Source organism: Apus apus, chromosome 1 (assembly GCF_020740795.1).
Source record: "Apus apus isolate bApuApu2 chromosome 1, bApuApu2.pri.cur, whole genome shotgun sequence".
Classification (NCBI taxonomy): Eukaryota; Metazoa; Chordata; class Aves; order Apodiformes; family Apodidae; genus Apus; species Apus apus.
This window is the reverse complement of record NC_067282.1, coordinates 61,169,708-61,184,931: the sequence shown is the minus strand read 5'-3', so window position 1 is coordinate 61,184,931 and position 15,224 is coordinate 61,169,708. Positions and strand designations below refer to the sequence as shown.

The 15,224-nt window shown below is 41.8% G+C and overlaps 1 protein-coding gene across 2 annotated transcripts in view; it reads right to left on the bottom strand.

The window, feature by feature from the left end:
- TMEM255B (transmembrane protein 255B) overlaps positions 1-15,224 on the bottom strand; it is a 72,220-nt gene that overhangs the window by 29,991 nt on the left and 27,005 nt on the right. For both annotated transcript variants that reach the window (XM_051633336.1, XM_051633344.1), the window contains exon 4: positions 12,185-12,274. In XM_051633336.1, coding sequence (XP_051489296.1) covers positions 12,185-12,274 — 90 coding nt within the window. The remainder of the gene's footprint in view (positions 1-12,184; positions 12,275-15,224) is intronic.

The following is a 15,224-nucleotide window of genomic DNA, read 5'->3' as shown; positions in this document are numbered from 1 at the left end:
TATCTGTAGTAGCTTTGAATTTTTTTCATAGAACAGCAACATCTGTTGATAGTCTAGAAACATTTCTGAGAATAGGAAACAATGAAGGTAGTTATCTTCTGCTGGCAGCACATCAGAGGGAAGTGGATTAGGCTTTTCAGAGCAGTCTGCAAGCCCTTTGCCCCAGTCACCCACCTTTCTGAGAATTAAACTGTAATTAACTTGCTTTGTATGCTTTGTGTAAATTCCATCACGGCTTGTGCTCTGTAAGGACAAAGATAGAAACCAGAATAAATCTCTCTTGATCCAAGATGCTATTCTACATTGATAAGAAAATTCACCCCCAGAATTGAGATTTGGGTGTACAGGAGCCACACAGATGCAGGAGACTATCATCTGTGGAAACAGATACAGATTATAGAAGACTGTAATACATGTACAAATGCAGAAGACTGGAATATATGAAAACTAGAATATCAGTGTAATTTTAAACATGGATCAAGTCCTGCTCACTTTCTCACCTCGCATGTTACGTCTTGCACTAACAATATGATTATTAATGTGAGCAAAACATGTAGAATTTCCCTCCATATCTCTGGAGTTGATTCACAATATCCTCAGTGGACTTCACACCTATCTAATTACTCTGGAAGCAAAGCTAAAGTACGATTACTTCCTTTTCAGAGCCAAAGAAATTGGAAGTGCCAGATTTGCTATTACCCCAATGGATTAAAAGATCTGCCCTGTTGTACATTGACATTGTGCTCTCTGTGAGACAAGATCATGTAATTTAATGGCAGTGGCATTTAAGCATTAGCTTTCATACACCGAAATGTGTGGGTCATTCTCCTAATGTTTTCTCTGAATGAAAACTCCTAATTTAAAATAAGAGTAGTCTTCCTCCCTCCCTGTTGCTTTTGCTGGCAATGAAGGCTTTTGTCCTACACAGTGGTGTAGATGAAGAGCTGGGAGGGCCTGAGACAGCCTTATCTCATCCTGGGGCTACAGAACAGCACAAGGAGACCATGTGGTAGGTGCAGAGAGATGCTGATGGGGAAGGAACCGGGAATCTCTTTTCTCGTCCCACGCAAATCAGTCTTTGGCATCCAAACACGATGTGTGTGTGCTGCTGAGTGTTTCAGACATGTCTGTTTGGTTGGCACAACACCAGCCCTTCTCCCTCAGGAAAACAAGTCACAGCCGGGGAGAAAAAAGGGATTTTAAAGAATTTGCAATTCAGTTAAAGAAAAAGAAAGAGGAGCTCTATAACCAGGGGACTTTATCCCTGCCAAAGTGAGAGGTTCTGCAAACTAGAGGTGGGGGTTTAAAAGGTTCACAAAAAAAAAAAAAAAAAAAAAAAAAAGGGGCTATTGTTTTTCTTACTGGAAAGTATTTGGCAACCAAACTAAAGAATCCTACCAGCTCCTCTGTAATGTCAATATATTCAGGCTGTGTGCACAGCACTTAACCTGTCTGGAAACAGAGGAATATCAGACTGCAGATTTGTGGGGACAAATACCCTGAAGCCCTCCCCTGCCTTTGTGTTGCAGCCCAGAAAACACTAGCCATATGACAGTTTTGCAGGCAAGCCCTTGGATGCATTAAATATATTAATCATTGGGATGTCTTGTGTGTTATCCAATATTTAAGTAATAGTGTTTTAGTAGAGATATTATTTTAGTTATGTTCCTGTTAAAGATTGTATTTCCTTCGCAGGTTTGAAGATCAGCAAACCTGTATCAGAAATCTCAATAAATGGTTTTCAAGTGGTTTTAATCTGTAAACTCTTACATGTTTTCCAGCAGGGAACAGGTCCTGGCACCACACCTGCTGATGAGAGGCAATACAGTTTCCACCTGACCATAAAAACAGTTCACAGGACCCTTCTTCGAAGATGCTGATCTAGATTGACCTTCTGAATAAAATAGGCTAAATAATTTTGTTCCAAGACATCTGCATAAACTTCATAACTTCTGGATAGATTTCATAAGATCATATAAAATGAAGATTGGGATTGAAATATTTCAGTGAAGGAGAACCATCCATACCCTTGACAAGGTTATTCCTCTAATTCATTATTGTCAAAACTGCGTCTACTTCGTGATTCAAATCTGTTTAGCATTGACTTAAACCCACTGCATGCACTTGTGCTTTTGTGTGAGAGATTAAAAGCCTTCTGTTATCAGATAACCTTTGATTATGTAGATACCTTAGAGAGGCCAAGACCAATTCACCTCTCCAGCTTTTCTTTGATAAACAAATCAAATTTCTGAGTATTGTTGCCAAAAGTTGCCACTCCAAATTTCAGATATTTGTCCTTTGAACTCCTTCCAAGTTGATAATGTCTTTTGCAAAGCACGAAGAAATACCAGAGCTGGAGCCTAGCAATGGTCCTACAGGCTATACCTGTGTTGCCAAATAAAAGGCAGAGACCAGCCTTCAGTTCTGAGGCCACACAGTCCCATCCACTCTGCTCACACCCACACAACTTAGTGTTACCCCTCTAGTTCCGATTTGTTTTCAGGAGAGCTTGTGGGGATGATCTGAAACTGAGCTGAAGTGCCAGCTAACCACTAGACAGAGGTCTGATGCTTGAGTTTATTCCATAGCAGCAGAGCAGACAAGGCCACTAATACCTTACAATATACCTGTCATTACAGGTAACTCAGCTTTGTCTTGCTCGTAGACACTACTGTCCAGTAATTAATGGGTTATGTTAGCTCAATTAGCTACATTATCTGCTTGGAAGATTACTTTACATTGATTTTTTACCATATTGATGTTTCATTGTCCTTAGACTTGCTGCTTTCCAAAACACAGTGGCTCCATCCTAAAGCTAGGATGTCCTTTTTCTCTACTCTGCTTCTCATGTGTCAGCTGAAAATACCAATATGGCAAAAAGGCATTAAAAACCCCCTTCTTTGGCCCAGGAAGGCTCTTCTGGCAAAAACACAATAACTTACAACAGCACCAATATAAGTGTGGTTGCTGTAGGGGGGAGATCTTCACCTGACAGGAGGTGATTTTGATGAGTGTGTGCCAGAGCAGACAGCAATGAAGAGCTTCCAGGCTCTGATGTGGCTGGAAGCACCAGACTGTGGACATCTGTAACTCATTCCAGGGCTCTCAATTCAGCTGGAGACTTGTCCAGCATGAGGAGCTCTTCTACCATCTGGATTTTGATGCTCAAAGGAGAGTATCTGTCCTTTGATTTAAAGTCTACTTAACTGCATTTGGATCCATAAACTTAAATGTTATGCAAATTTGGTCAGCTTGCAGTGCAAAAGAGAAATCTTGGCAGGTCAGCTTAAGCTGGTTGCAAGAGTCCTCCTTTGCTCCAACCCTTAAACAAAGTCCACAAAAAATAATTAATCTCCTCTTGTAATTAATTGGTACTGTAGGAATTCAGTATGTGCTTCCTATCTCAGTGTCAGATGCAAGGTATAAAACTAGAATTAATACTTAGGTATAGTTGACTACTGGCTTTAAAAGGCACTACTTGCAATCTTCAGCACTTTGTATTTAAGAAGTTCACCAGTAAAACATTTTTCACCTCAGTGGACCATCACTGTAAAAATCACTACTGAATTAGTGCTAGTTTTCGGTTACAAACATTTAGTGCTCACTCTGCTAAAAAAAAAACCAAACAAACAAGCAACAAAACCCTTTATGGCTTATGCTGTGCCATGCTAACATATTAATGAGTCATCCAGGATGGAAACTGAATTAAAAGTAATTAGCTGTAATTTTGTCTCATGTAGCAGCATGGAAAAAGTAAAATGCATTTAGTGTTCTTCTCCAGAGAACCTAGACTACTTAATTGCAAAGAGAAATTACTTATTCTTTGAGTTGCATTTTCTACCAGCAGTCATCAAGGTAACAGCTTTGTTAGATGTGGAATACAAACTGTTTTCTTCAAAGGAAAGGCCAACAGGCTTCTTCAGAATATTTTCAAATGACTTTTTAGAAGATTTGGCCTTCAGTGTGCAAGACTTGGGAGAGCGACAGTAAGCCCTGTTACATGCCATGGGCTTCTGGAGTAAATGCAGTGACCATCAGTGAAGCTGCTGCGTACCCCCTGCTGCAATTCTTGACTGAAGGTCTGTACGAGAAGCTTCAAAGATAAGAGGATGGACGTTTTCGGCCATTGCAAGTGCAACCACCAGATGGTGCCATCAACGCTTGAGAGCAGGCATGCAGCACCTGCCTCTTCTGCCCAAGACCTGGGGAAGCAGCAGGGAACCTGCAGCAAGCTGCTGGGTAGGCATCCCTGCCTGGGATCCTGTGCTTACAGCAGAAATCATCAGATCTTCATGGCATTTCAGACTGTACTTCTCTGACTAGCCAACATCTCGACCAGAGGCCTCACAATGTTTGATTTTTTCAGTCGTCACTGGGCTCACTGCTCCTAACTTGGCTCAGCTCTGGCTTTAATCAGAGTCAAGGGAACGCTGCAGCCCCAAGACTGGGTCCTGCCCTCCCTCCAGCTCCCAGCTATGCCTCCTCACCACTCCCCCTGGGCTAACACTGACCATTGTCTGTCTGTGATAAAAGCACAAGGGTTTTTTCTCTTCAGTCTCCCCAAGGCAAGGTCCTGTGCCTTTTTAGTACAAGAAGTGAGGCAGAAATGCAAAACTGGGGGGAAGGAGGGTGCTACTTTTTGACATGCACTCTTATTTAACATCTCAGAATTTATTTTTTTTGCTGTGGACAGCTGACCTGTGCTCTGTAACCCATGAAACACTGAAAGCACTGATGTTTGCTGAGGCTGATAAACCTGAGTCCTCATGTAGCTACCATGATGTTCTAGGAGAACATAAGGCACCAAGTGACTTGCTAATTTTGCAGCTTCTCAGTCTAAACGCATAAAGCACTACAGGACTAAGAGTATCTTACGTGCGCTTTCTGTGAGAAAAAGAAAAAAAGCAGCACTTGAGTCCCCAGTTTGTTTTCTGCAACAGAAAGTTGCAGTGCTAAGCAGCCCTCATCAAAATCCTATGGACAAGCTGAAGGAACCAAAACTCTCACCCAATCGTTATTTTTTGTCGAGGTTTTTTTTTTTTGCTGGGACTGAAGTTTTATAATGGAGTTACTTGTTCACTGGATGGGAGTTGCCATCTTGATATTACTTACTACAGCAGCTTTTGAGCTCTACCAACCAGAGCTCAATTTGCCTCAGCAGCCCCCAGATGAAAGACTCTATTTTCCTCTTGCCAGGTCTCTGTGCTTCCCAGAAGGTGAGTTTCCATAATGCTGCTCTTATTAAACAACATTTTGAGCTAGCACACATAAAGAGAAGACAAATTTAGTTTCTAAACTCCCAAATTGATAAGTAATTACCCAGTTGATACGCTTCAGGAGTCCACAAACCGCACTTAAACCATGGGGATGAAGATCTCATGCTAGGGATAAGTGTTTTAGTGTCCTCAGGTTCAGGTACAGGTTCATTTCAGGGCTTAGTGCCTGGTAATAGGTTCTATTTTAATTAATTCCTTAAGCCACCACTATCAAGAGGAAGAAACTAGATCATATGAAAATGAAATTAACTCAATGTAACACAAAAGTCGCTCTGCAGAAGAGGAGAGAAATCCAAGGGACAACTTAACACTGCCTGGTTTGATGTGCATTTTAGATCTCATTACGGACAAGCCAGTCTGCCTTTCCACAGCACCCTCGTTTTCCTTATACACATATCCCTCAAACATCTACATGAGTTCTGATAACTTCAGTCATCAAAGTAAAGCTGGCACATAAAGTCAGAAAGAGTGCAAAATGGGAGCCCAGAACTGGAGCCTGACTCTTCTTCTGTTCCAATCCTTGAACATCTGAAGTGTTGAGAACAGCTTGTGAGAATTTGCTATTGTAAATCAGAATCTAACATGTTATCTCTGCTTTTAGGAAGGATGGGAATTTGAGCCTTTGCTTGAAGTGAGTGATGTCAGGCCTAAGGCGCCAAGAAGCCCTTCTTCCATATAAAGGCAGCCACATTAAAATGCTTCAGCTAGACAAGATCACCTATCATATGTATTTACAATATACAATTTCAAAGTCACACATTTTTATCCCACAGGCACTAGTCTCCTTCAGAATAACCACTGTTAACAGATTTACTCTACATCTCAAAAAACCTACAGATGGTCTCTTATTCTTCTGCCACTTCACTACTACAAGCCAAGACAGTCTTTAGCAAGAATAAAAAAAGTCCTCAGCTCTCCATAAACAAACCAACTACTGGTGTTTGTGCTCTCTCTAGTGGAGATGGGCAAACTCCCACTGATCTTTGGCAAGACAATCTTACGGATAAACAGATTTTATTCTTTCTCTGGACCAGTTTTCCCAACATTTCACATTCAAGCACTGTCTCAGTTTCTTATTTGTGGAGACTTAATAAAATTCTTGAATGCATTAGGGTCTATCTGTATAAAAATAGAGATCTGAAATTGCAAAACAACAGAGCAAGATGCCCATCTCCCCAGGCTCCTATAAAATTATTTCCCTTAGCATAGTCCGTTTCAGGTTTCAGTTCCTAAATAGTACCTTATCGTAGTGTTTTCTCAAATTGCTAGTAACAAAGTAATGAAGTAATCAGTGTTGTTGGCTACGTTTAAAAGCTAACCTGAAGTGCACCTGAGTATTCTACCAATTTGTCACTTCACCATTCACAATCAGAAGCTGTAAGCAGCTTATGAACTTCCGAAGGACTGTCACTATCCCAGCATTCATTCAAAGATGTGTCCATTCAACAGTTTTTATCAACAGATAAAAAACAGGGAGGGTGCTCTTAGGAAGCCCCTGAAAAAAATTTGCTATTTCAGAGGAACATCTTGGAAGCACTTCTAAGGCATTTTAGTCACACAGCCCTTGGCTCAGCTTTTCACTGCACCTTGCAGCTGTTTGTGGCAGAGGAGCCCAGCTCCAAGAACGAGAGACAGGACAGTGAGTACGTGCAGCAGTTCTGATCCATAGGTTTATACTGTCCCTTCAATGCCCCACATAAAAACATCTTTAAAAATCACTTCCTTTTAAATCAAGTTCATGCCTGATCACAAAGTGCATCAAAACAGAACTTCAGCTAAGAGGCTGTAGTAGTAATGATAAGATACGTACGGGTCATTATCAGTCTCAGGCTTTATAAACACAGAAAATTCAGCAGCATTCATGCTTAGAAGAAAGCCAAAACTGGTAATGAAATGGCAACTAATAGAGCACCCAAACCTTTTTATTCTTTTCTGTTGGTGCTGGAAATTTAGATGAGAAAACTAGCGCATCTTGAAAAACAGTTGAACCTGAATCTAAATTCTTGGACTGTATTCTGTTAGTTTTTGTGCAGCAACAATGTAAAATGCTGCACCTCAGCTGGAATAACCCCAGGTAACAGTTCAACCTGACTAGGTAGCAGCTTGGCAAAGGAAAAAACAGATGTGTTTGTGGACCAGTTGAACATGTGTTAGCAGGGTGCTTTCGCAAAAGTTATGGCCAGCTGTGTACTGGGCTGCAGTAGCAAACCGTTACCAGGGGGCTGGAGGAAGTGATTAATTTTTTTGCTGAATGCCCATGAGGCCACATCTCAGTAGGGTCTCCAATTTTAATCCCTCTCCAATATAATAAAGACCCTGACAAATTACAGTACGACCAGTGGAGGGCCACTAAGTGATCAGAAGGCTGAAGGATAGGATGTACCCGGGCAGGTTGAAGGAACTGGGCTTGTTCAATGAGAAGAAAGGAGGACTTAGGGGTATATTTATTCCTGTATTGAACTACCTGAATAATTGTTACAGAGAATATAAAGTCAAAGAGGTGCTTAGGGAACGCATGATGGCAACAGTCCCAAGTTGCAGTTTTATTGCTGCATCTTCTGCTGTTCTCACTGGTATTATACCAAGTTCTTCAGTTCTGCTTTTTCTTTTTAGTGCATTAGCCTTAATAAATCTGTCTGGATGTGGTCTCTGACTTACACTCAACAAGATGAAAAAGCAGTTCTTATAGTCAAGCAGAGAGGACTTCCCTGACTGAGCCCTTGGCTTCTCCTAGAGCTTTCAGGCATGTTTGAGTCTTTTTTTATCCATACTTCAGGAAAATGAGACTGGCCATGTGTCAGTACCAATGTTCCATGATTGCCATCTGAGTGTGTGAAAGGATGGTGAGAAGCATTTGTATCTACAGCTTAAAATATCCACCCATTCTTTTGCTACCTGCTGTCTTCCTAATGTTCTCAGGAAGCTTTTGCAGGCAATTTCCTTACCTCATAAATGGATTTTTTGTTGCTGCCTATTTTAGGTTCTGGCTGGGGAATAGCTGCAAAGCTAAGGAACATGTGGCAAAGGTCAAGGCTCATAGTCATGGATAGGAGAGCAGTAGGTGCTGCAGAGAATGTGTATGTGAGGCTGGGCAGCAGGTCTCCCTGTGTGTGAGAGGAAGCTGTTGAATGATCTCCATTAGCTATTGCACAACTGGGCTATTTTCATCTGCTAACAAAATGTCTCAAGCAAACACAAATGCAGATAATGGAATCCTGTGATCACCATATTTTTTCTGAAATTCTAGCTTTGATTAGTTTTATTTTATTCTGGCTTCTCTCTGTTTGAAGGTGAAAAGTGCAGATGAAGGGACCAATGGCAAAATTAACTTTACACAGTACATTACATCTGCATTGTTCTTTAAATAAGCAATTGCTGTTTTAAATCAAGCTAGTTTTCCTTCAGTGCTCTTAGCTTTATAAATGCTGTGCTCTGGAGCCTTCTATTAAGCAAAGTGCTTAAAAGTGGGTCTTAAATAATTTAAATATGTCTTTTTTTAAATACGTCCCTTTCCTGGAAGAATTATTGTCAATTTTAAGCCTTCTTGTGAAGAAAATAAAAGAAAGTATTTTGTTATTCTATCCACAGTTTTACAACAGCAGGAGAAAACGTGTAACAGCAATAGTCTCTGTTCCACAGCAGGCACACACTAAAAAAAAACTAGAATTATATGATTTGTCCTCTTCACATCCCCTCCAACTGAAATGAAGTTAAAAACAAAATTAAAAACAGGAGACAGAATTTTATTCCAAATTGATGTGAAGAATGTTGCATTTGTTGTTGGTCTGAAGCCTGCTTGGCTTCAGTTAGTATTTCTGCCTCCAGGAGAAAAGGGACCTGGAATCTTGGTATCAGCACCCTGATACTGCAGACAGAAAAGCCCAGCTCCTCTTGACAAGAAACTTTACAGCTGTAGTGTAGACCTGGGCACCTGCTCTGACCTGCCAGGAGTTTGTCTTTTCCCTGACTGGAGAATGGTTTAGTCCAACTCTCCAATAGTCACCTCCAAAAGGCAGCAGCCAAAGTAGCAACAGCACAACACAGGTCTGAAAATGGCTGGTACTGGCCTGTGGGGAATGGTCTGAACATGGTGTTACTGCCCTCCCTGAAGGAAATTAGCTGTGACACAAAGGGAAGGTAACACAGTGGTGATGACACCATAGTCTGCATGACACTCCTTTTGCTAAGGCCTCACCATTCCTGTACATCAAAGTGGAAGTGTACTTACATTACCAGCCCTACAGACCTCCCCAGGTGCAAGTCAGAGAAATTAAGTGATGCACACCTTCATTTCACCTGATCCTTTTATTAGCCAGAGGAGGAGAATGAGATTGAGTGTGACCACGTTGACACGCAAGTTAGTTTTCCAGCAAGTGGCATTACTAAGTATTCTTTTGGTCTGAAATAAATGAAAGAGACCAGAAGAGACAGAGGTGATAAACAAAACTGGGCCCAAATGTGCACAGCTGGAAACAGATTCCATGAAGTGTTTCATGCTGTGACTGAAGCAGGTTCTTGCCACTGGGTTGCAAATCTCTGGTGCTCCACCACCATGGCTGGACAGTGACCAGACCCTTCCAGCCTGCAGCTCTGCACAGTCATAACCAGTCACTGACTTAACCAGGTACAGAACTGGACCCAAGATTGTAAGATGCTTTCTTCTTAGGTGAGTGTAATGACTCTGTGCCTTGGTGCTCCCCTACAACTCATTGGCCTGCTTTGTCCCTGGAGAGTGCCGCAACAAACTGAATCACTTTGAGTCCATAACAACACCTCAAGGGCAAGCTATGGCAGCAAGTGATGTCATGCAGCGATCTGTGCTACAATATGAGGAGAGGAACCTGAAGTCCAGATGTTACATAGGAAATGTTGTTTCTCCAGATGTAAGGATATAATAATACTCTGTTTTGATATTGTTGTTCGATTTAGATAGCAAGCAGTGTTGTTTCTAAAATAGCTAAGTAACATATGAGAATGGAACTGAAAGCCAAAAGAGAGCAAACTGAATAATCTAGAAAGATAACGGGGTGATGTCTCTGTGTTTGAAGCTGAGCATGTACACTGCCCTCTGACAGAGGAACTTGCCTCAGAGAAGGCAATGCCATGTTTAGCCTCAGCAGTGGGGGGCTGTGGCTGCACAGTTGTGTTGCAGCTACAAGGTGTAAGACTGTACAAGTGCCACTTGAGCACTTCCTAATGATCACATCAAAGCGGGACCAAAATAAGTTTAGTTCCTGTGAAATTAGGAGACAGGTCCAATATCTGAACAAGTGACAATGGTTTTCTGGGGCACAACCACTGAATTTTCATGAGCAGGAAACCTAAACAGGAATCTACTTCCCTTCTCTTTCAAGCAGCTCCCACGGAAAGGCTCCCTGGGCTTACCCTAGTCAGAGAAAAGTTCTACCAGTAGTCATCCAGAGCAACAGGACAGTGAATCCAAGTAAAACCAGGCCACTGCAGCATCATGCAGGCTCTGTGCAGCACAGACCACGATTACAATCCAGCGTGTTTATTCATGCTCACATTGCACAACTCATTTTTTTATATCAGTAGATGACTCCTTCCCTGTGCAATGCATGTAAAGTTCTGAAGCCCACATTTGTTTTAAAGTCCTCTTCAATAACAGTAAAAAGAAATCAGCTTACAGCTTTATGCTCCAAATGATCCAAAGCCTAATTATTCTGATGCATTTGCTAAGAGAAAATTCAAGTGTGGTTCTACTAATGCCAGTGGTGTTATGCTGCCCCTCGATGAACATAAGGAGAATGATGAACAGGCCCATGATATCTCATAGCAGTGAGGGGATCACATGCCCTTTAACTTGCTGTATTATGCAGCACACTATATCTGAATTCTAGTGTCTATTAAAACATATAACTAATTATTTCCTGATACTTTTGGAAACCAAAGCTCAATAAAAAGTTTAGGTTTAGATAGATTTTTAGGTATGCTGTCACAAAAAAAAAGAACAGCAAACAACACATATCTAACATGTAAACTGGCATATTCAAATGACCCCCACAACCCAGCCTGTCTTCTTCTTCTATTGCTCCTTTTTGCTAATCTTTTAATTTAAACTCTGTGAGGAAAAAAAAAAAAACAAAAACACCAACAAACCCAAACCCCCTTTGTTCTAAGTTGTCTAGTGCTTACACAAGAATGTCAGGAGAAAGACTGCTAGGCACTGATAGATAGTAATGAAATACTAGTAACACTGCTGCCACTGCAGGGCTAGGAATGCTTACAGATGTTATTTTGAAGCAGAGATGGCAACAGGTTTGGGGGAAGCAGGAGGACTAGGTTTTGAAGACATGCTGGAAATACCCACCCTTTGATGGCAAGCAGATGGTAAATTTTGGGTTGTTTGTCACTCAAGAGGTTCCGCATTCACACCACCTCTAACCAAAGCCTGCCACTTCCTCTGCTGACTTTGCTCCAAGAAAATGTTCCCTTTGTGCTGTTGCAATTCATTTCTCTCTAAAGATCCCATGGGGACTGCTGATGCTCATCACAGTCTGGTGCACTCCAAATCCTGACTGTGCCCACAAAGCCTTTGTGCAACAGGAAATAAATGCTGCTGGTGGCTAAGATGTCTCGCCTTTCCTAAGCAGGATTGTATTATTGCATGCCTGTCATTACGTCATTTTGCATCACCTCTGTACTTGGAACTCCCTGAGAGATGAATAAGCAGTTGGCACCATCTCTGGATATTGGCATGACAGGCTTTCCTGTCGATTTTTTGCCAAACAACATTTCTCCAATAAGGGGGACTATAAAAGGAGGACTATTTAAAAATATATATATAATAATATACTGCTAGACATATGCCAAAAAGAAAATGCTTTCCTGCTAGAAAAGACATAAGTAATCAAAAAAGAAAGGTGACAGAAAATCGTTGTACTTACTATGTGTCGTGCTGCAAACACTCCATCAACTATTGCACAGCAGAATGCTGCTACCACGCCAAAGCTGATAAACACGATGGAGGCTACTAACTGAGAAAAGAGAAACACATTGAGTAATGTTTTCAACAGAACTCTTAAAGTAAACCAGTTGCACTAATTTTTCTAGTATTCTTAAACAATGTTTCCCCCTGCTGTAATTCACTTCAGATCAGCGTGGCGGGCACCCAGTCATGCAGTAGAAAAAAGGCAGGAATTCTTGATGCTGAGTTGACATGCCATTAAGTCTACTAGGAAAGCTTAAAATCTTTCCAGAGAAAAATAGGTCAGCTGCAAGAGTTATTAAATTCAGCGGTGATTTCTTCTAAATCAACTTATTTAATAAAACAGCACTGGTGGCCATAAGGAGCGTGGCAAAAAGCTGTGTTCCTGTTGGCTCACATCCGTCTCTAGAGCTTTACTACAGTGGTAGTAGCTCTCACATACAGGTAAAGACATGGTAGGAAGTTAATAACTAGCCTGTGAAAGCTTTTATCATCCCAAATAGCTTATGATACCTTATACTACAACAAAATCAGAGACTCATAGGACTGGTGCCTCTGAAAGGGCCGGGGTGTGCTGCCTCAGCCCCTGCCCTTGCTGGGCCTCCCAGGCTGCCTCTCAGTCTCAGAGTGGGCACAGCAGAGCTCAGTACACGTCCCAGCTGCAGCACAGGCACCACACTGTTGTTGATAGCCTAGCAGCCACAGCCTCAGACCTCATTCTTCCTCCCAAGGTGCTTGGTTCATTAAGTACTATTAATCCTCTGTCACCAGGACAGCATACGGCGCAGTGTTAAGAGCACTGCTCTAGCAGAAGTGGTGGTTGGAGAGTGGGCTCAGGGAAGGAGGCTGTGTGGGTGTGCTGAGCCCCTGCTGCTCATGCTCACTTTATCTTCGAGGGTGACTGCATCTGCAGCTCCAGCAGCAGCTCCAGGGCTAGCACAATTCCAGACATGGCAAGCTCACTGCCCAACTTGCTCTCGAGAGAGCAGTAGGAGTCGGAAAGGCACCGGCAGGCGTCTCCATCAGAGACCAGTCGTGCTGTTAGCACACACTCCTGAGTCGGCATTGGTTTGTCCTGAGGGCATGTCTGAAAGATGCAATGCTGTGAGTGAAGTGAGATTGAGCCCTGAAGGAGAAACCCTCTGTATACCTGGCAAGGTGCTCCCCTTGGGCTTATTAGCCCCAATACCATCAGATGAGGGAGAGATGCTGCTACTCCTTCCTTGCTCGGATTAGAGGGTTTTGTGACTTTGAGGACTCTGCACCTTGAGTTTGCATGAGTGGGTACCTGTAGGATATAAGGTGAACCTAATGTGCAGTCTCTGGCTATGTTTTTAACATAATTTAACATACATTTCTCACATCTCTGGCACTTCTGATGTGGAGTCACAAGAGAAACCCTGGAAACATGATAGCTTAATTTTAATTTACATCACTATTAAGTTATAGTTAATAACTGCAACAGATTAAAAAATTCCCTTGGAAACTACCAGAACTGCATCCTTAATTGACAGAATACACAGACCAAGATTCCAGTTAAGAATTTTGAACCTTTTTGTTATTTACCATTAATTGCTCCTTCACAACATGTATTTTAGGAATGTTCAGATATAATTACCAAAATTATATCCATACAGTTTATATATCCCTTTTGTCTATACAAAATTCATATCTGCATTACCTAAATACTGTTTTCACATGTGTAAAATTTGTAAGGCATCAAAAACCCACCTGACAAATGGACTCTTCAGCTTATGTAAGGTTAAGAACAGCACAATGTCAATAGTGTCAGCATTGGTGACTTCCCTGGGCAGGTGAAAAATTACAGCCTTATAAGCCCATAGCACTGGACACACAAGTCAGAGCAATATCAAACATTTGGAAATAAGAGCTCTCAGGCAATCAGCATAAAGTACAACTTAAAAAGCAGAAGAAAAACAGCTTTCAAAGGCTTCCTGATACACTCTTTTAATCTCTCATCAGCTCATGGCTCTTAGGTCCTACAATCAGAGGCAAGCCAGCACTGCCACAGGGATTGCTGTGTAATTGGAATCCTCAGCATGGGGAGGAGAGGAGCACACTGAGTGACTGAAGCTGATGGCACTGGCTGCTCTTGGGAACCTGTGACACCCCCTCTGCAGCCAGCTCCATCCTGCCATGAGGAGACAGAAACCCCAAGAAAGCACCACTGGCTGCATTGCCCATCCACTATCCCTCAACTCCCCAGTATGGTGGGTCATACCTTGAAAATATAGGTGCCTAAAGACCTTGGCATGCAACTCATGAGATCAAGAAGGCTGTGGGCTCCTTGTAGAGTGCTATTATCACTGCAAACCAGTGAGCTGTGTTGCCCTGTGGCAACCTCATTTCTGCAGACCCTTCTCTTTTTATTTAAAAAAGCAGCAGTGTTTAAAAGTTCAGATTAAGTCATTATTGGCTGATAGCTCTATCTTGTTTTTCAAGTCATAGCAGTCAATCAAATAATTAGTGGACTTAGCCAGGTGTTTCCAAATTGCTTGAGCTCAGGATGAATTTACTGGAAGCTGACCTCAAGGTGGCTTTTCATTTCACACACGATCAACTTATTGATGATCTACAATGCCCAAACCAACATTTTCCACTCATGGAGATATCTTAAATCACCTAATGAGTATCCTGGCTTTTCAGTCTCCATCTATCTATAAGAGACTGCATATAAAGGTGCATCATAAATTGTTGTATAGACAGGAGCTATGGAGTTCTCTTTGCACTCAGGCATATTGGTGAACATCTACCTACTCGAGGAGTTGTGTGCAAGTGAAAGATTGTCAGCCAGAATCTGTTTATATTATCCATGCCCACTAGCAACTGCTTCAGTGAATGGTCCCTTTGAAATGAAGAAGACTGTTTCTTGACTGAGGTATTATTTATTACAATGCCAAAGTGGCAGAATGTTACACTTGGGGGTTCTTATGACTTAAATTGACTTCTATACGTATTAGAACAATAAAAAAAGAAGT